The sequence below is a fragment of the Podarcis filfolensis genome, assembly GCF_964270895.1.
Source record: "Podarcis filfolensis genome assembly, chromosome: 9".
NCBI classification, from domain to species: Eukaryota; Metazoa; Chordata; class Lepidosauria; order Squamata; family Lacertidae; genus Podarcis; species Podarcis filfolensis.
The window spans coordinates 57,489,511-57,510,539 of record NC_139610.1 but is presented as its reverse complement, the minus strand read 5'-3'; the positions used below and the strand labels follow the sequence as shown (position 1 = coordinate 57,510,539).

The 21,029-nt window shown below is 43.6% G+C and overlaps 3 protein-coding genes across 4 annotated transcripts in view; 2 read left to right on the top strand and 1 right to left on the bottom strand.

The window, feature by feature from the left end:
- Nucleotides 1-6,163, top strand: part of METAP1 (methionyl aminopeptidase 1) — a 29,157-nt gene extending 22,994 nt beyond the window's left edge. The window contains exons 8-11 of the mRNA XM_083571618.1: nt 267-398; nt 1,276-1,419; nt 2,907-2,972; nt 3,876-6,163. Coding sequence (XP_083427744.1) covers nt 267-398; nt 1,276-1,419; nt 2,907-2,972; nt 3,876-4,039 — 506 coding nt within the window. The 3' untranslated portion in view covers nt 4,040-6,163. The remainder of the gene's footprint in view (nt 1-266; nt 399-1,275; nt 1,420-2,906; nt 2,973-3,875) is intronic.
- The window catches only part of LOC310742749 (uncharacterized protein), a 28,912-nt gene continuing 12,165 nt past the window's right edge, over nt 4,283-21,029 (bottom strand). The window contains exons 10-19 of the mRNA XM_083572166.1: nt 19,514-19,565; nt 16,507-16,814; nt 14,215-14,316; nt 13,772-13,913; nt 13,423-13,510; nt 12,593-12,812; nt 10,390-10,650; nt 9,712-9,847; nt 8,598-8,736; nt 4,283-8,097 (exon numbers count right to left, since the gene is read on the bottom strand). Coding sequence (XP_083428292.1) covers nt 8,064-8,097; nt 8,598-8,736; nt 9,712-9,847; nt 10,390-10,650; nt 12,593-12,812; nt 13,423-13,510; nt 13,772-13,913; nt 14,215-14,316; nt 16,507-16,814; nt 19,514-19,565 — 1,482 coding nt within the window. The 3' untranslated portion in view covers nt 4,283-8,063. The remainder of the gene's footprint in view (nt 8,098-8,597; nt 8,737-9,711; nt 9,848-10,389; nt 10,651-12,592; nt 12,813-13,422; nt 13,511-13,771; nt 13,914-14,214; nt 14,317-16,506; nt 16,815-19,513; nt 19,566-21,029) is intronic.
- Nucleotides 16,622-21,029, top strand: part of LOC310742342 (uncharacterized protein C4orf17) — a 164,106-nt gene continuing 159,698 nt past the window's right edge. Inside the window, exons 1-2 of one of the 2 annotated variants that reach the window (XM_083571686.1) lie at nt 16,622-16,958; nt 20,200-20,244. The gene's annotated coding sequence lies outside the window, so the exon portion shown is untranslated. Of the gene's footprint in view, nt 16,959-17,752; nt 17,786-20,199; nt 20,245-21,029 lie in introns of those variants that run through there. The other variant, XM_083571683.1, reaches the window with a different exon arrangement.

Below are 21,029 nucleotides of genomic sequence, written 5' to 3'. Positions count from 1 at the left end.
ACCTGTCTGGGGACGACAGAAGTCGATTTGCAGTGTAATCCTTTGCATGCCTCCTTGGAAGCACTGCGTTCATGGGTGCTTACTCCTAATAAAGTGTGCATAGCCTTAATGTTGTCAGGAAAGCTTCTTAATATAGCTTCTCATTCCCTCTGTACTTGCTGGTTTTATGGCATCTTTCCTCGATATAATCACATTTCTTTTATAATAATTTTAGGGTCAGAAACATGAAATACAGGAAACACAATGTTTTCTCTTGTTCTTTACAGTGGACATTACTGTTTATCGTAATGGTTATCATGGGGATCTCAATGAGACATTTTACGTTGGGGAAGTTGATGAGGGTGCAAAGAGGCTAGTTCAGACGACATACGAGTGCCTAATGCAAGCCATTGATGCAGGTAAGGGCTGGCTGGAGCCTATGGTTTTATGTCTCATTTTTTCTTTCTTGTTTTATCTCTGACATGCGACTGATAGACTGCTAGATATTCTGGGTGCTGTGTCATTATGGAGTGTGCCTTAATCCAAGGTAATGCACTGTGCCAAACCACTGCCAAAAGCTATACCTTCAGTGCTACTGAATGGCATACAAAGATCAATCTGGAGTGATTAATTGCAATAAATTGCTTGAATACTCAGGCTTGAATGGACTCCTTTGTGGAGATTTAGCTATGAAAGAGATGGAGCCTCAAGTTCAGGATTTCTTTCTGGATATCTTGATAGTTGCAGTCTGTTTATCTTGTCAGATTTCTGTCCTTACAAAGGGGTGATAAATATTAAATAAACAGAAGTGTTTGAAGGCATACTCTGAAATTTATCAGCTTTAGGCACGCTGTAAGCTTTTTGTTTTGATTTTGTTTGTGGGATAGTCTGCAAATAGGCCAGACAGTGAGCTTTGACAGTTAAACATTAAAAAGCGTAGGTTGCACAGATGACTGGAGTTATTTCCCATGAAATGTTTGGCATTTGCAAAGGTTCATTTCTTTATTATTTTTAGCAGTGAAAGCTAGATTGGAAAAGATTACCAGCATAAGTGTCTGAATATCAGAATTTGAATCTTGCATTTCTGAAGTATTAGATTAGAATTCCCTCCCTTAGAATACTTTTCTGCCGTAAGAATTCCTTTGAGGGGTAGTGTTTGCCTGTTGCTGAATGTTCTTGTGCACACAAAGGATCATTTCTGCTGGGCAGATATACAAATAATAACCTTTGCCTTCATCAATTAGCTGATCCTGTTTGTGTTCATTTTAGTAAAGTAACGTATGACTTACTTTGCAGTGAAACCTGGTGTTCGATATAGAGAGCTGGGAAATATTATACAGAAACATGCTCAAGCCAATGGATTTTCCGTAGTTCGGAGCTACTGCGGGCATGGGATTCATAAGCTTTTCCACACAGCTCCCAATGTGCCACATTATGCCAGTAAGTATGGGCAGTGTCTGCTGCTTCTCAGTTGATAGCAATCATTAAGAATTAACTATTCCATGCACTTCCCCAGACTAAAATAATGAATTCCCACATCCTGTGAGCTGTAGCCATAAAGAGCTTTTGGGGTAAGTTTTACAGAGATAGCAGAGGTACATACTTCACATAGTTCAATTCAGATTGGCACAAGAGCAAAAAGTAACCTCCTTCTCTAACCATCCTTGTGACAGCGATTATTAGCTTAAATACGCCTTATTATAGGTCGGAAGCAAGGCGGTAAGGCAGCCTTCTCTAACCTGGTGTTCTTCAGATGTTTTGGACTAAAACTCCCGTCAGCTCCAGCCAACATGGCTGTATTTGTTGGGAGTTGGAGTCAAAGACATATAGTGGGCATTAGGTTAAGGAAGGCTGTAGGAGAGTATTTGCTTTCTATGCAGGAAGCCCCAGTTTCTGTCTCTGCTATTCCCAGTACAAAGGATCTAATGAAACTGCTGCCATTTGAAGCAGACAGAGCTGGGCTAAAGGTCTGCCTTTATGAAGCCGCTATATATTTATTGATATTATTATCATCTCTGTATGTTTGAAATGGCATGCAAAGACCACCAGTTCAACAATAAAAGCAGCAGAACAATTAAGGTTGTTGTTTAAAAAAGAAATCTAATAACCTAAGAGCAGAAAAAGGACAGCTTAAAACAGTGCCATCCACACTCAAAACCAACAGCAATAAAATTACAAAGCAAGTGAGTTGCAGCGGACTTTTCTTCTTGTGGAAGGGCAGTCCACAAACAAACACCACCAGTGAGAAAGGACTCTCCCGAGTTGCCACACACCTGCTTTTTTACCTGGCTGGAGCACCCAGAGAAAGACTTCTAATGCATATTGACATACGTTACATGTCCTCTGTGAGACTGACTTCACAATATTGGCTCCACAATTTGGTCTGTGCTCCTGTATAGACCACACATGTATCTCCTCAAATATAGCTAGTGCCTTGGTCTCAGGAATAATGCGGAATGGTGAGCTGTTTAGCTAAACTGTGGATCATTTTAACAACTGAACCTGAGCCTGCTTTGAAACCACGGTTTCTTTTGGATTTACAAACCAGTTGTGAGGCTGATTTGCAAACCATAGTTTGTGCTAACTGGGACTGGTTGTATTCTGAATTGACAAATGACTTTGGGCCCATTACTTCACCTAAAGAGGCTGCTGCTCCATGGAAATGGGGCAGGAGTGAACTTAAGCTGAGTGTTGAGCAGATGGGAAACTAAAGCAGTCAAGTGATGGTTTGCATGTTGTAAATCAGAACTCAAAAAACCATAGTTTGACCTTTCAACACTATGGTTGGCACAAACCGCAATTTTGTGTTGCATCCCAATCCAGAGGTAGAAACAAAATTACCACCATTAAGTTCCCATTGCATTTTATCTTGTATCTCTTACCTTCTGCGAACTCTTACACTCTCTTGATCCCTTTTGCCTTTTCAGAAAATAAGGCTGTTGGTGTAATGAAGCCTGGCCATGCGTTTACAATAGAACCAATGATTTGTGAAGGTAATTATGCAGCTGTGGATCTAATTCTGATTGCAGCCATTTTTCTGAATGACTTTTCTTGGTCTCTGCTCAGGAAACACCTACAGGGTTAATGCTTCTCAATGCTTTGTGGCTCACATATAACTTATTTACTACAACAGCAATTTCCTACTGAGCATTACTGAATAATGTCTTTGCAGTATGTACTGTATTCCTGGCATTACAACTTGTTCATGTGGGCACAAAGGATTCTATCACCCGTAAAGTCATCTAAGTGAAATGTTACCAGTTCTTAACAAGGTCATATGAACAGTCAAATTCTCGCAAAAACATTCCAGGTCCAATTAGACACCAGAAAAGAGCCGCACTCTTAAGCATCATATTTCTTAAAAGACTTTACTTCAAGAGATTCTGAGGTGGTCTTTGGTTTTCTCAACCTTTTACCTAGTCTCTACCTTTTTGTGTAACAATTACATTTCAGACCATTTTCAGCCATTGTTAACAGATTTGGTAAGGTAGATTCTCTATCCGCCAACCATTTTGCACAATGCAGACCTTAGTTAGATTAAGGAGATAATTTGTGCTGTATTATTGATGCTTTTATTGGCCATTCTTTTTATACTGGAATCACTTTGATACGCCTCATAGAAAGTGGTTCATAAAATAAATAACGAATAGACGAATGAATGGAAGCAATATGCTGGGATAGTATATTATGAGTGTCAGCAGGACACCCCAGTCAACAACAAAAATGGAAGTGAATAGAGGAGGCGCAGGAAGAAAAGACACAGGCATCAAGGCTATTTGTACAAAAGTAAAAACAACAACACCAAAACCTGAAACTGCCGATCAGACTCCTTTAAAAAATGTATGACGTTCTCCCCCCTTTAAACAAGTTCTAAATTTTTGCATTCTTCTCATTAGGTGGGTGGCAAGATGAGACCTGGCCTGATGGCTGGACTGCTGTGACGCGAGATGGGAAGCGTTCTGCCCAGTTTGAACACACACTTCTGGTCACAGATACTGGGTGTGACATCCTAACCCGCCGGCTGGATAGCATTCGCCCTCACTTCATGACTCAGTGCTAGTGTAGACTAAGCTGGGAGGCCTGAACCCAAGCATCTCTTCTGCTCTGTACTATGTGTTTCACTAAGAGTACAGGCTAAAAGGGGGGGAATTTATCACCTGTTTTTCTTCTTCTTGACTGTAGGTAGGAGATGCAGCCTTGCATTGAGAGGTTAATGCCGTAGGCTTGAAAAGCAGAGAGATTTTAGAGCCTCAGTCTCTGCTCTCCTGACACCCCAACATTGTTTGAACTTTTCTTTTTTTCCCTTCAAATCATTGTCCTTATGGTACCTCATTTCACCCCCTCAGCCGGGCTTCTGTCACTGCCGCCATTCTCAGCAGCCACACACAGCTTCTTTTCGTGGTGGATGCAAGGATTCAGAAACAAGCCTTTCTGTTTTTACAACACCTGAGAGTTTAAACTTTTTCTTGTTCCAAAGACAACCCTTCCTTAGCTGTTTAAATGGACTGGGCTTTCATCTGTGTATAATTCAGCGGTGGAATTTTCTACTTGAAAATGTTGAATCGGAATTTTGTTCTGTCTACCCCTCTTCCACCCTGTTGTTACTGTATATGGAAGTATAATATCTGCCTGTTAATTGATGGGCCTGTTTCTCTTTGGCTGACAATTGCTACAGGTAGTTCTCTGTCTAAGGGGGCTGGGGAGGGACAAAATTACTGAAATGCTGCCCTGTGCAGTTTGTATTTTTTACCAAAACACGGCCTCAAGACGGGTAGTGCTTGGCAGCCAATGATGTTCCAAGGTTCACTTTGAAGCAGCTAGTTTTTAATTTTAGATAAGGAATGTGATTGAAATGGGGAAGTTTCTGTTCTCCTGTGTGCATTCTAAAGAAGGGCATGTCCCAGAGGTCCAAGACCAATCTCTTTAACAGCTTCTTTCTAATCTGCAGTAAATTTATGTGCATGTCACCATGGCCAAGTGGTTGCCTGCCAGGCAGACCACTTGGTGCATGGTTTCAGTTAATATTACAGAAATTGTGACATGCTACTTTGCAGAAGCTGGATCAATGGCTCTCTGTTTGGATTGCTACTTCTGTTCTGGATACTCCCATTCTGGGATGGCCAAAAAACCACCTCACTGGATTGAAGGAGAGAGGTTTCACCAAGTAGTCATGAGAATTGGTCTATATCAAGCGTTTGACTTTGCCCCCCCCCCCCCGTACTATGGGACTACAACTCCCATCATTCTCTAAATAATAATAATAATAGTAGTAATAATAATTCCCAACCACTTTAGCCAGTGGGGAGGGATGATGGGGATCCAAGACTGAATACTGTGTCTACAGAATAGAGAAAAAGTTGCTGATCCTGTTTTTATATTGCAGTCTCACCACCTTTTCATGGCTCTTTGTGGAAATTGTGCGATATTCCAGTTACCCACTGCAATTGTTCCACCAAAGCAAATTGTTCTAAGCAAAGATAATGCACTTGAAAGAAGCAAAAATTGGACAGCCCTTGAAATTGCTTGTGTTCTTAGGTCAGGTACAGTACGGGCAATTCTGGCATAATTTATCCTCCCACTTTTTCCAGCGGTAACTTTGTAATACAGATCTGGGAGATACTACTACTGCTGTTGGCGAAGATTTGTTTCGTTGGGCTTAGGCAGTTGGTGCTGAGGCTTCCATTCCAGAGAAAGGTGTTTTTTTCAACCACATTTTCTTGCCTAGTGCCCACTCTAACCTTACAATGTTGGGAGTTCAGTAAACTAGTGAAGAGAAATCAGGTCATAAAATCATGGGCACAACATGCCACATTTCTACTCTGGTGTCGGACATCTCGTCAGAAGAATTGCAAGGAGTTCAAAAAGCCCTCAGCATCTTACACATGTCAACAGCACATAACTTCAGTTCTTTAGACAGCTTAGGGCGGTTGTGACTAAACTCAACAAGAAATTGAAAGAAATCTTTCCCAGAGTGCCTCAGTTTTTTTTTCTTTCTGAAAGTGTATTGTTGGGACAATGTTTTTCATTCTGTAATGTGTTTAAGAGGCGGTAAAGTGACTCAGAAATGTTACAAGCACTTTCGTGCATGTTCAGAAATTTTAACAAAACAGGCTGCAATATATCTTGAGTGGAGTTAACCAATGTATGCAATACATTTAAGGAGATTAAAAGTCTGGATGGTTGACCCTGGAGTCTATTTTGCCAGTTACTTTTAAGCAGTATAACCTACTTCTCCCTTTTAATCTTCTCCTTGATTAAAGGATTTGACTTCAGCTCATGGAATTAAATCTAGAGATTCTTCAGGGAAACCATTCAGTGATGATGAAAAAGGGCATGTTCAGCCCTGGGCCCAACTGATCCTACTACATGTGCTTTTTAATGCACATTTTCAATCTGCAAACAAAGTGGAATCAGACATTTATAGTGTTCTTTCCTGAATGGTAAGACAAGCTGCCTCCTCCCTCATGAATTGCAAGCAGCTCTATAAAGACTTAATGGTGAGAAAATCAACTGGGCAGGGGAGAGGAATGTTCTATATTTTAACCAACTTTTTGCATATGCAAAATCTTCCCTCTGGTACAGATGAAGCTCTCTTAATAGCCCAGGCTCTACCTTTTAATATAAAAAATCTTAGCTAGAAGCCTGGTAAGTAATTGCTGAATTGGGGTTTGGCTAGGAAAACAACCCATGAAGGTGAAGGCAGGAATTTTTTTGTGTACGTTTTTCCAACTCACGCAAGCCTAAACCATAGTTATACAGAATAATGTAATGCAGGACTATATGGCAAATGGTGCTGTGAAACTAGGATTTATTCAAAGTAGAGCCACTGAAATTAAGGAACACGACTTGGGTCCCTTAAATTTCAGTAGATTAATTTGCATGTGTAGATTAATTTACCACCCTTGCAAAAGGGGGGGGGGGGGGAATAGGATGAGATGCAAGTAGAACAGTCTTTTTTCAAAGCTTAAAAGGAGTTAGCAGGAGTTACTGCATGGGGGGTGTATTAAACCCTCCCCATATATTGTGCTAGTATTAGTCCAATAAATGGGAAGCTTGGCATTTTTAGAGAGGGCGCTGCTAAACTTGCCTGCCTTTACTTTGCTATGCTCAGGGACGAGCCTGTTTTGGATACTGGATTCTGCAGAATGGGGGACTTCTTGCTGCAGGGCCTTTTCCAGAAGTTTTTGATAAGACAGAGTACGCAGTTGAAGTAGCCCAGATCAGAGTCCATTTCTCCTGTCAATATTCCATCCTCGTAGACTGAAGTTCTCAAATTGCAGTGGATGATGTCATAGCAACTGCTTTACAAGAAGCCAGATTTGAAATTGAAACCATCAACTACACCTGTTATGAGAGTTGTAGCCACTCTGGTTCACATGCTTTTTCAATATGACATCATAGCTGCATTTTTTTAAAAAAGTAAGCTAGTGGGGCAAAGGGGAGACCGCTCTGGAGCTCCTCCCACCTGCTATTTCGGGGAGGGGTGCACCTGGCCCCCTGCATAACCCATTTGGCCCCAAGTTTGAAAGCATCTTAGCCACAGACCTGCAAACACTAGCTTTTGTAAGCTGGCAAAAGCTCATCTGTTTCATCTAAAACAAAACCCTTGACATGTCCTGACCTACAACAAGAGAACATTTATTTATTTTTTTGTAGCATGCCTTTCCTGCTCTCCACTGATTCAGTCCAGGTGTGAAATAACACCCTCCAAACTTGCATGCCATAACCCGGATTCATTTAAGAAAAGGGGACAACGCAGCTGTATGCCTACATAAGAAAAAGGTTTTAATCATAATTCTTCTACTTGGGTTAATACCTCTCAATTGCAGGAACAAAAAGACACTGATTGTACTTGAGAATCAGTCTAACAGCAGTCAATAAACTGCTTAACCGCAGAGATTTCTGGCACTTAGTGGTACAGTAAGACATGAACAGATATTAGATGTGTCTAAGATCAGCATTTTGTTCTTCACATTGTCAAGAGCAGGTGATGCTTCTAACTGGAACAGCTTTTCCTAAATCATTTTTGACCAGCGCCTCCTGAATTACTGTTGCACCGAGTTGAACTGCAGTGGAAGTTTTCTTCAGGCTTCTTGAAACTTCAGGACACTTCGGATGCTGCAAGAGTTAAAGCAAAGAGCTGAGATCATGAATTTGATTTGTGCTGTCAAACTTGATTTGATCTTATTTAAGAAAACTGGCACGGTATCATGCAGCCTTCTGCAATATGGTGTCACCATTGGTCACACTGATCCTATGGGCAAGGCTTTGAGTAGGAGAGACGCTATTCACTCCTGATGATCATGGGGGCACTGGGGCAGCCACTAAAACAAAACATCACAGGGTTGTTTTGAGGAAAAGAAGACTACTCTATGTTGGCAGGATAAAGGGAGAGAGAAACTTGCCAAGGAAAAAGAGAGAAATCTTTCTCAATGGTTGCTTTTACAATAAATATGCACCCTCCTGTCCCAAAAAACATACAATTTAGGTAACTAAAAGGTAACTTCTGAATAGACATATATGAGATTGTGCTGTCAGTGATGTTGTCATTCTAAAATCTGTCCCAGCACACAATATATAAAAGGTAAACTTGTTGACAAACAGCAGACAGTACCTACCTCTTTCCAGCATGCATGAGTTCAAAAGCCTCATTAATTTTGTTAAACGGTAAAGTGTGAGTCACAAATTCATCCACTTTTATCTTTTTGGACATGTATTCTGCTACCAGCTTCGGAACACTCTCTACACTCTTCCAACCTGTTAGAAAATGAAATTATTGTGTACCAAATGTGATGTGACACAGCAAGATGGATGAAGCAGCATTACAACAATAGTATCTGTGCCAGACAAGGAAATCTTAATGATGCAAGCCTGAAAGAAAACTCATCTCTCTCTCTCTCTCTCTCTCTCTCAGCTAGAAAGGGAGAGTTGTCTCTTGGCTATCCTTGGCATGCTATATTACTGCATTTGTAATGTGGCTGCAGCAGCAGTAAGAAACCTGGAGCCTTCCAGATGTTGCTGGCATGGCCAATGGTCAAGAAAGACTGGAGTTGCAGTGCAGCAAAATCTGGAAGACCACAGGTTCAGCACCCTATGGTGCAGCCTTGGGATTGTCTGTGCACAATACTGAACTGACTACCTGAAAGTTGCAGGGCAGTAACAAGCTACTTGCGTTAAAATCGCAGCAGACAGGAATGCTCTCATGTTTGCAAACCAGAACACCTACTTCCGGGTTTGCAAACCAGGTTTGCAAACCAGAACACCTACTTCCGGGTTTGCGACGTTCGAGTTCCAAGTTGTTTGTGAACTAAGCTCTTTGAAAACCAAGGTACGACTGTGTGTATAATTTAAAGATACCCTTTACTAATGAAGATGATCATCCAGAAGATACTTAGGAATGTATTGCATTAAGAAAAATTGTGGAATCTCCTCTAGGCTTTTTCTAAGTAGAAAGTCTACATGGGCAAGTGCAATGCATGCTTTTAGAAACGGGATATCCTGTTTTGGATTGGAGTGTAAGACTGGAACACATGTCTCTTGCAATTTTGATGTCCTCTCTTAATGTCCTGATGTATACATGGAAGGGTTATGCCACAAGTTTGCTAGCCTTTTAAGGTTCATGAGATTCATTAACAGTTGTCCATTTCCTGTGCAGAAATGCACACATGCACAAGAACATATTGTGACTGCCCTATGTAAGACAGGTTCATCAGCACCCCAGCAAAGTTATACCTCCAAAGGCAGTCCCTTTCCATGTTCGTCCAGTGACTAGCTGGAATGGACGGGTGGCAATTTCTTGACCGGAAGCAGCAACACCAACTATGACACTCACTCCCCAACCTTTGTGGCATGCTTCCAAGGCTGCTCTCTGTGGGACATGAAAGAAAGGAGGAGCAAGTGATACAAATAAAAGAAGTGGATGGGTAGAAGAGAAGCATAGTTTAGTAGCAGAACACGTGCAGACAATCCCAGGTTCAGTCCTAGCATCTTCAGGTACCAGATGGGAAAGAGCTGCTGCCAAGGTAAACAATGCAGAGCTTGATGGACCAGTGGTCTGACTTGGGATAAGGCAACTTCTAATGTTCCTGGAGAGATGCTCCAGGAAACAGTATATTTAGAAGGAACGATTGGTAGGCTGCTCAAGAGATCACCAGTTGCAAATATTTAGAGATGCTATGGATATTGGCTATGGCATCTAAATGCAACCTTCATGGCTGCAGTCCAGAGTACTGGCAGAGGCTTCCCAGGTCTGGAGATGGCGTTGATGGATGCTGGTCTGACTAGACGAAACAGGCCTTCACCAGGCATTTCTGATGACTTTCATTATGCCATGGCTCCCATCCATGCCCCCCCCGCCATGTTCCAGGCTCCGCTCACCCTATGGTGCTACCTATGGACAGACACACTTACCATGACACCAACGTTACCGATGCACTCAAATGAGTAATCTACTCCTCCATCCGTCAACTCCACCAGGACCTCCTGAATGGGCTTCTCGAAGTCCTTGGGGCTGATGCACTCTGTGGCCCCAAATTCCTTGGCTTTTGCAAATTTGTCCTTGTTGAGGTCAATCCCGATGATCCGGGATGCACCTGCCACCTTGCAGCCCATGATTACTGCTAGCCCAACTCCACCCAAGCCAAAGACAGCACAAGTAGAGCCAGGCTCCACCTGAAAGAAAGAACACTCACTTGAAGGAGAACAGTTCTTAACACCGAAAAAAATAACAGCTCTATCTGCTGCAATAAACCAGGCTCTTGCAAATGGCTCATTGAGCTGAGTTAAGTCTGCTCTTAGAATTAACAGCCATCCTACTTTGAACTAGTAACACAAGCTAAAATCATTGCTTGCTGTCGCTGCCCATCTGAGATAAGGAAGACACATGTCAGATAGTTAACTCTTTATTGGCTAGAGAAATACAGCAGCTTCCCCAGAGCTCTGGATACACATTCTCACACACTTGTAGCCTCTAAGCAGCAGTCCACAGGTCTGAGCCCTATGGAGCAGCTGCAGCAACAGTGGGGCCTCTCCTCCAGCTTATATACCCTCCTCTTGACGGATTGCATACCCACAATCTGGGACTTCTTCTGCATGGAAGTCACTGCTGCTCTTCCCTTTTCAAGCCCCTCCTGGTTCTAGGGGAGAGCAGGGTGGGAGAAGGTGGGGAGTCTACTGACGTGTCCTTCATCTGAGCTGTACCTTCTTCCCACACACCTGCCTTCGCCTTGAACTGCCCCGACTCGCCCTGGCTCCTGCCTTGTGGACTGTGCCAAACCCCATAAATCACTGGTCCACTCTCCTGGGTCACTCCCCAGCCCCCTGCCCTGCCTCTGCCACACACTCTTCAGAGCCCTGCCAGTCCATGACACTGGCTCTTCTAACTCACTGGTTGGATCTCCAGCCCCACGGGCTTAATTAGGCATGCAAGGTCTTTTTCGTCAAGCCATACTTAATGCCAGGGTGGTGGGTTTGAGCCCCACATTGGGCAAAAGGTTCCTGTTGGACTAGGTGACCCTCATGGTCCTTTCCAACTTTACAATTGTATGATTCTATACCCACCAGCTGTCAGATGTGGGGTAAGTAAAGACGTCAGAGGGCCGAAAGGGGGCATGCTGACACAGCCAATTAACTGCCCTGTGCACAGTGCTTTGCAAGCCCTGGTGGTCAGGGGATCAGACCCAACTCACAATTGCAAGCAAATGTTACTAACAGTGGTCTCTGCCAAACTGGTGCAAGTGAGCAGATGAGGGCTAAAACCCTTTTCCTCCCCAATGAAGTCTCCCAAGGGGGCGGGGGTGGAATTAGGTTTAAGGGAAGGTTCTGCCACTTAATTTGTTTTATGAGCTGTTTGCACTGCAAGGAGTGGCAGAAGCAGCAATGGCATGGAGGTGAAAGGCAGTTCATCAGCACCCCAGCAAAGTTATACTGTACCTCCAAAGGTTTAACTTAACTCCTGTTTAAACAAGCTGTGCTTCTAACTTTCAGGACAGGGATGTGGAGCCACAGCTCGGGTATGGGGGGGGGCGGGAGGGCTGTAACTTCCTGTACTATATTTTCTCTGTTGTGTGTGGATTATATGGCTGGGAGTGGCGGCTGAGACCATATAACACAGGTCCTGAAAGATCTTCATAGGCTCCCAGTACGTTTCCGAGCACAATTCAAAGTCTTGGTGCTGACCTTTAAAGCCCTAAACAGCCTCGGTCCAGTATTCCTGAAGGAGGGTCCAGCGCTGAGGGCCTTCTGGCGGTTTCCTTGCTGCGAGAAGTGAGGTTACAGGGAACCAGGCAGAGGGCCTTCTCGGTAGTGGCACCTGCCCTGTGGAATGCCCTCCCAGCAAATGTCAAGGCAATAAGCAACTATTTTACTTTTAAAAGACAACTGAAGGTGGCCCTGTTTAGGGAAGTTTTTAATGTCTGATGCTGTATTGTTTTGATATTCAGTTGGAAGCCGCCCAGAGTGGCTGGGGAAACCCAGCCAGATGGGCAGGGTATAAATAATAAATTATTATTATTATTATTATTATTATTATTATTATTATTATTATTATTATTATATAACGCTACTCTGTGCTCAAGAGTCAGAAAAAAATCAACAGGAAGTCAGGGACCCCAACCTTTGCAGTGTTCAAGGCTGCTCCATAGCCTGTAGAAACCCCACATCCCAGCAAGCAGACTTTGTCCAAGGGAGCAGAAGCATCTATTTTCGCCAGAGAAATGTCTGCAACAACAGTGTACTCCGAGAAAGTGCTTGTCCCCATGAAGTGGAGAACCTGTTTTCCTTTACACATGAACCTACTGGTACCATCGGGCATCACTCCTTTTCCTTGGGTGACTCTGCAGAATAAAATCAGAACAGACGTGTTGTTTAGAGAGCACCTATGGTCACACCAAAAAGCAACAGACCCATCAGAAAAAAAAATCGTATTGGGGCCATACCTTTATTAAGCCAACCAGAATATAGTTTAGGGTGTTTTGCAAGACTTGACAATCAGCTGATCGCTGCTGCTTTATGGTGCCTGCAGACTCTCTTGGCTGAGCCAGGTCTTTTCAATGCCACATGTGGCATCACATGTAAAGCAGGTGGGTGTGGTTTGGCCGAAATGGCCTTGCAGGCCAAATGGGGAGATCTGCCATACCTTATTACGTTTCTGCCTATGTGCCAGAGAAATTGAAAAGGGATACAGTCTCTGTCATTCTACACAAAGCAAGAGACTTCTCCAGATGCCAAGCTCTCTGCAAAGCTCAAAGAATTTGGAAAGAATTTGCGAAGCTTAAATAATTTGCACTTTGTTCTGGGCAACTGGGAGCTGGCGATCACATAGAAATTAGTGTGTGCTTTTGGCCATCTGGCTGTTGCATTTGTGAACCCCTGGCACTGAAGTCCGTGCTCTGTATGACAAAGGAAAAGATGGGGGAGGGGGAAGAAGGGGAGAAAAGGACCAACCTTATTTTCTGGCAGAGATTAGTTTTAGGGTTTAAACAAAACTTGCACTCTCCACATTGTGGGATGTACAAAGGGATTACTGTGTCTCCTGGAAAATACAAAGAGTTGGTTTTTTATTTTTTAAAAAAATGTTTCCAATACTGTTAACTGATAAAAAGCACAGTGTGTTAAAACTAGATGTTCCATTAGAGCATGACATACTAATAATTTTATACAAGTGGCGTGTTTTGTGCTCCCGAATTGTTCCAAGGCAACTTCTGATGCAAAGCAATGGAAATATTTCTGCTGAAGGGCTGGCCGAACTACGATGAGCATTAGGGTCCTTGCATTTTAAGCAGAATCCCCTTACCTGGTTTGAATTTGGTCACTCCTTCCCCAACACTCTCCACAATCCCTGCTCCTTCATGACCCAGGATAACAGGAAAACTCCCTTCAGGGTCAGCACCACTTAGAGTATAGGCATCCGTGTGACAAACAGCAGTGGCAATGATCTACAAAGTCATGAAGAACAATCAGATTCAGCAGGTTATTCGACAGGCATTGTGTTTTCAGGGCACTGGAGTTGTAGGGCAACTGAGGGAGAGGCGGCAGGCGGACTGCAGGCAAGCACTACGCTGCCCGAAATGGCAGCGTGGGTCTTGTGCCTGTGCTTCTCCCTCAACCGCCCTACAGTGGTGAACTGCATGGAAGCTCCCTACCCACCAGGGTGCCCAAGCAGCTAGCTATGCCTCTGGGTCAAATATCCTAGTCCCTAATGGTTTAGGGCAAGCAATGTAGCAACTATTTCATTACCTTGATACGAACTTCATGAGCTTTAGGTGGTCCAACTTCCACCTCCTCAATGGACAGTGGTTTACCCGCTTCCCAGGCAACAGCTGCCTTGCATTTGATCACCTAAATAAGAAATAGAAAGAGTGCCCTATGACATTGCACAGCAAGCTTGTACAATGAGCTTCCTTCCTTAAAGGCTGAAATCACACACTACAGATGCTTCGGAGATGACACCCTGTCAGAACTGGGGGAGCTCAAACTGGACCTTTGCTGGTTAACAGATTGTCAAACAGCTCTGAGAGCTGGTTGTGTAGGTATTGGTGATGGTGGGGGCACCCTATTTGTTTACTTGCATCATTTACAGGCTGCCCCATGGCTAAAAAAGTTATCTCAGTGGCTCACATGAAAATAAAATCAGTTTAAAAATGCGAGCGCAAAAGCTATGGTCTATGAAAGGCCAAACAATTCTAGCATCTGTAGAACCTGAGAGATGAGGCAAAATATACAGGCACAGTTCCTCTCATTTCCATGAAGCAATAGGCCTTCCATTTTTTACCTTGTTTCTCTCGCCCATCCCAGGAAAAATTCCTGCAAATACCCAGGCAAATAGAGGTGATGAGAAGCTCTACCTCCTCAATATGTTTGAACAATAAGTGAAAACTACATCAAGTTACTAACCCGATAGAAATCAACTCCATGTAACTTGGTGATTATTGAACGTAATCCTGTTTGTTACAAATGGGTACAGTTTATCACCTACAGCAGATGGCAACTACATACTGGGCAAGTATTATGAGGCAACCTATTGGTTTTTCTTAATATAATTTATATAATGCAATTCAATTCTTAGCATTTGTTTCTAAAAAGGTAAAGATAAAACTGATAATGACTCCTGTTATTAGTGTGCCCAAATCCTCTATGCAAAATAGCGACAGATATACAAACTCCCAGTGTCACTGAAAAGAAACGCATGCTATTTGACCAGTGCTGCATGGCTGCAATGTCCTAATTGACCAATTAAGAGTGCAAGAAAAGAAAATGAACTTGTTATACAACTTGTTCATTCAGGGACAACCTCTAACTAAGCACAAACACTACTGCCATGGATGTTTTAACTTGTTTTTATTGTATATCCATATTGTACACTTTTGTAATAGAAAAAGTAAGTAAAAACTGTAGCAGTAGTGTTCCTGCTTAAAATAAGGTTAATGTGTGTGTATGCCAAGGGACCAGTCACAGAAAATTTAACCAGCCCTAAAACTGGTTAATTTCTCACAGAGCAAAGTTCACAAAGATCATATGCCAAGTAAAATATTTGCATTCTTCAATTTCCCCTTCAGTTAGGGAATTTCAAGTTTAAGAGTGAAATATGGAAAAGGTATTAGTAAATGATTTACATATTTTGCATAAAAGGGTTTTGGAAATAAGAGCCAAAATGAAGTTTTTATAGGAGGTATTAGTTAGAACCTGGTACAGTGGTACCTCAGGTTAAGTACTTAATTCGTTCCGGAGGTCCGTTCTTAACCTGAAACTGTTCTTAACCTGAAGCACCACTTTAGCTAATGGGGCCTCCTGCTGCCGGAGCATGATTTCTGTTCTTATCCTGAAGCAAAGTTCTTAACCTGAAGCACTATTTCTGGCTTAGTGGAGTGTGTGACCTGAAGCATATGTAACCTGAAGCGTATGTAACCCGAGGTACCACTGTATATTATATGTGTAGCGTAAGAGCAACGCAAACACTAGTTTTATAATTTATGTAGGCTAAAGGAATCCGGACAATAGTATGGGCCGCCGCCGGAGCCCTAGCGGTTAATCTGTGCCAGTCCGCTTTCCCCTGCGTTTTTGTCCCATCTTGACGAATTTCCCTGGGGCGCCCCTCTGCATGTTTACCCCCGAGAGCAAGGGCCGTTGACTTAAGTGGAGCTTACTTCCGAGTAGAGTGCGCACTGGGGCGCGACCTCCAAGCTGGTGCCTTTCTGCCGGCGCCTCGTCGGAAGCAACGAAAACGCAAAGGGCGCCCGGGAGCCTAGCTACGCCTCTGCTCGCCCGTTGCAAAAGGCTCTCCCCCCCAGACCCCTAAATTGACCTCGACTCGGAAGCTTTCCAAGTTCAGACGTGGGCTTGCAATCCTGCGCGCTTCCCTGGGAGGAAGCCCCACCGAGCGCAGACGAGGAAGCACGCTCGGCCTGCAAGGGAAAAAGCAGCGGCGCGCTCCTTCGCCGTGCCGCGTTGCCTCCCGTTTCCTTTGCACCCGCAGGAGGGGAAAGGCGCCCGCGCTGCTTCCCCGGGGAATGTTCGACGGCTCCAACTTACCCCGCTCGCCATCAGCCGCGCTGCTCCACCGCCTGCAAGTGCCCCTTTCTCGCCGTCCGCGAAGCAGCTGCCGAGCGACTTGAGGGCATGCGCGCTCCTTCGAGAGCCGCCCTCCAAGCAGGGGCGGGCCGAGGAAATAGGGCGCTGCTCCCTCGTCTCGCTCGTCTTCTTAGGGAGAATTGCAGTGCCCTCTGTCGAAGGATGCTCGTTCAGGATGAATTCCGCTTCAGGAGGCTGCGATTGCAAGCGCAGCTCCTTAGGAGGCGGGGGAAGTCCTGCAGAAATCTGTGGGGCTCGAGCAAACGTTTAGGAAGAAACACCGAAAGGGTAGAGTTGGAAGGGACCACAAAGGTGAAAGGATGACCACAAGGATCATGTAGTCCCAACTCCCCCTGCAATACAGGAATCTTTCCCCCAACGCAGAGCTTGAACAGCTTTTAACAGGGAGAAATGTAAAGTATTGCACTTGGGCAAAAAAAATGAGAGGCACAAATACAAGATGGGTGACACCTGGCTTGAGAGCAGTACATGTGAAAAGGATCTAGGAGTCTTGGTTGACCACAAACTTGACATGAGCCAACAGTGTGACGCGGCAGCTAAAAAGCCAATGCAATTCTGGGCTGCATCAATAGGAGTATAGCATCTAGATCAAGGGAAGTAATAGTGCCACTGTATTCTGCTCTGGTCAGACCTCACCTGGAGTACTGTGTCCAGTTCTGGGCACCACAGTGCAAGAAGGACACTGACAAACTGGAACGTGTCCAGAGGAGGGCAACCAAAATGGTCAAAGGCCTGGAAACGATGCCTTATGAGGAACGGCTAAGGGAGCTGGGCATGTTTAGCCTGGAGAAGAGGAGGTTAAGGGGTGATATGATAGCCATGTTCAAATATATAAAATATAAAATATATAAAAGGATGTCACATAGAGGAGGGAGAAAGGTTGTTTTCTGCTGCTCCAGAGAAGCGGACACGGAGCAATGGATCCAAACTACAAGAAAGAAGATTCCACCTAAACATTAGGAAGAACTTCCTGACAGTAAGAGCTGTTTGACAGTGGAATTTGCTGCCAAGGAGTGTGGTGGAGTCTCCTTCTTTGGAGGTCTTTAAGCAGAGGCTTGACAACCATATGTCAGGAGTGCTCTGATGGTGTTTCCTGCTTGGCAGGGGGTTGGACTCGATGGCCCTTGTGGTCTCTTCCAACTCTATGATTCTATGATTCTATGAACCCACAACCCTGAGGTGAAGAGTCTCGTGCTCTCTTGAGCTATCGGGCTGCAAGGTTATTGTCGTTTTGTGGTTATGAATATCTAGGCCTCGGCTTTTCACTTTGGTATTTTCCCTCACAACTCTTGTTTCCATCTGGCCCCTCAACTGACACATCCATGACAGGATTTTGAAACTGGCTAAACTGCCCGAACAGTCAGAAGTACAACCTGAGCAGCTTGGAGATTCAGAGGCAGATTTGTCCCCCAGTAGCTGGACTAGGCCATGGGAGTACAGTGGTACCTCGGGTTACATACGCTTCAGGTTACAGACGCTTCAGGTTACAGACTCTGCTAACCCAGAAATAGTACCTCGGGTTAAGAACTTTGCTTCAGGATAAGAACAGAAATCGTGCTCCGGTGGCGCAACAGCAGTGGGAGGCCCCATTAGCTAAAGTGGTACTTCAGGTTAAGAACAGTTTCAGGTTAAGAACGGACCTTCGGAACGAATTAAGTACTTAACCTGAGGTACCATTGTATTTGGTTGCATTGGAGGTCTGGAGAATTTGGCCTGAGGTTGACTTCGAGGCTATTGTAAGCAACTGCGTCTCTTAAATCTTCAGAAACTATCAGCAGACATCTTCAAGGCCCCAGTGTAAATACCAGTATTCCCTTATGTACATAATGTCCCCCTTAATACACTAACAATCTTCGTTCATCCTGTCCAGTGTTGGTGTTCATCTCACTCCTAAGCTTACTATACTAGCTACTAGGTTGTTTTGAAAGCATCCCAAGTGAATTGGTGTCGGCGGAATATTAAGGAAGCGTAGATACCTACACTTGTGTTTATACAAAGTGACACCTACACAATCCAGCAGCCCTTAGTTTTCCTTGCTGATGGATGAGGCCTGAATGTCTTTACTTCCAGCTCTCAAAGAGTCCCAGGGCAACTCACAGTTAGACACTGGTGGTTTTTGGAGTGGGTGGGAGTGGAGCAGGCTCCCTATAGCTGCTCCTGGTAGTTAGTCCTACATAGAACAGTAATCTGAGGCAGTGTGGAAAATTAAAATGTAGACTAGACCCAGCCAAGGCAGCTAGGTGTTCACGTTGGCCCCAAATGCTACAATAACTCTGCCTAGTTACAGAAGTCATATTCCCACTTAATGAACCATGCCTCAACTTTTGGAGAAATATTATTTTGGTACAGAACTTCCTAAAGTCCAAAAGTATATTGTTATAGGATTGTGGTGGTTGAGGTGGCTTGATTGTCATTTTTGGAATTCCCTCTCAGCCAGTATATCTGTAAAACTGGATTCTTTAGAAAGAGAGACTGCTAAAGGGTGAAACCAGTATCTGTGGAGTTAATTGCTGCAAACCAACTTTGTAGTATCTCTTTGCATGACTAAAAAATACAGTGGTACCTCGGGTTACAGACGCTTCAAGTTACAGACTCTGCCAACCCAGAAATAGTACCTTGGGTTAAGAACTTTGCTTCAGGATGAGAACAGAAATCACACGGTGGCAGCGGGAGACCCCATTAGCTAAAGTGGTGTCTCAGGTTAAGAACAGTTTCAGGTTAAGAACGGACCTCCAGAACGAATTAAGTTCTTAACCCAAGGTACCACTGTGTAGGTGATGGTTCCCACAGAAACTACTAATAGCAATACTTCCAGAAGGTGGGTTAAAAGGGTTAGAATCTTCCCTCCTCCTCTGGTTGAAAGGGATATCATTGGTGTGCAAAGGACAGCAATAGTCATGGACCAGTCTTGTCTTGAAATGGGTTAGGAAGAAATAGAGAGGTTTACCTGACTTGCTCTCTGTGCTGAATCCCAAACTATGGCATTGCGGGCTAAAAACCTAACGGAGGAGCAAGTTATGTTAATGTGTTAATGTTGTGAGTCTTATGCTCAAACTGCCTTTGTTTGTAAGTAAAACCATATATCACAAAGACACTATCGCCAGTGATCTTCATTCCAAGAAAATGAGCTACCACCACAAAACCTCTTGCTGCTTGGAGATTGGAGTAACAATATTATTCACGTGAATTATTATGTCATTCCATCTTTTTAAAGTTGCCACCTTTTCCCAGGCAGATTTATTCCACCTTTAACAGTCTCATGTAATTTGGAAATTCAACTCTGCAGTTTTTCTGATCACTTTTCTTTTGTCAGGAAAAGATGCTCCCGTTGGATTTGTGCTTTTTGTGTGCCTGTTAAATACACAGAGGCTTTTACAAAAAAAAGGGGGGGGGGAGAAGAGCTAACCTAAATCTTCATGTTATTTCTTATGAAGACTTACAAATTCAGAATATAGAACCAAAATGCAGTTGGCTGTTAATTAAGCTTGGGTATGAGAACATGTCCTGTGCTATGAAAGTTTTAAAATGGGATAAAATTACCATATATTATAATATCAGTTTACTTATTTATTTCTCTGACATCTACTAGTGTTAAAATAACCATAAAATCAAGTTCTTGATTTTTGTTTTCAGGATGAAATATTGAGCTTCAGAATCCATAAGAAGAAAAAGTTGACGGTAGGTGGCACTACAGTATAACATTGTAGATAAATTATATTTCAGTCACTGCAGTGTTATGGCTTATAGGCTTCCTGTATTTAGAAAACCTTTCTGTGTTTTGTGTTGTCTGATGAGGAACTCTTCGCAACTACCACTTAAACTCTGAAAATTGCAAAAGATTCTGGGGTGTGTGCTAGGGTGCCCACAACTCTCCTGAGGAGCTAGCTGTACCCATCTCACTCTTCCATTGTCTCCTGAGATAGACGGATGCCAACAGTAGACCCTGGAAGGGTAGAGCAATAGTGGTGAGCAATTAAATGTGTCTACCACTGCTGTTCTCAGTGAGGAGCTTCTGATAGCTTTTACCTAGGAAGAATATAATACTAATGACTTCCAGTAGATTTGTAATGAGAAATGAGTCTTAAGCACTAGGTGTCCGCTTCATATTTAAACCTATGCAGTGTTGCAATTTGCCTCCCATATTCTGCTAGTCTACAATTCCCATCACTCCTGATTGTTGGCCATGCCAGCTGGTCCTTTTAACCCCTTGACAGGGGCCTAATTTTGCTCAGCTGTTCGTTGCAAACAAGCCAGCAACACTTTGGGAATCAGTTTGGTAGGGATGTCAGAAGCTGGTTTGGTTATACTGAGAGGAGCTTAGAAGTGGTACTATGGGAAAAACCCCCACACAAAATGCCATCACCCTGAAGCGAGGAACTTATTGCAAATGTTTTATTGTGACATCAGATTAAATCTATTGTTTTCACACGATAGCTTTAACAGAAAAGTGATTTTGTACACAA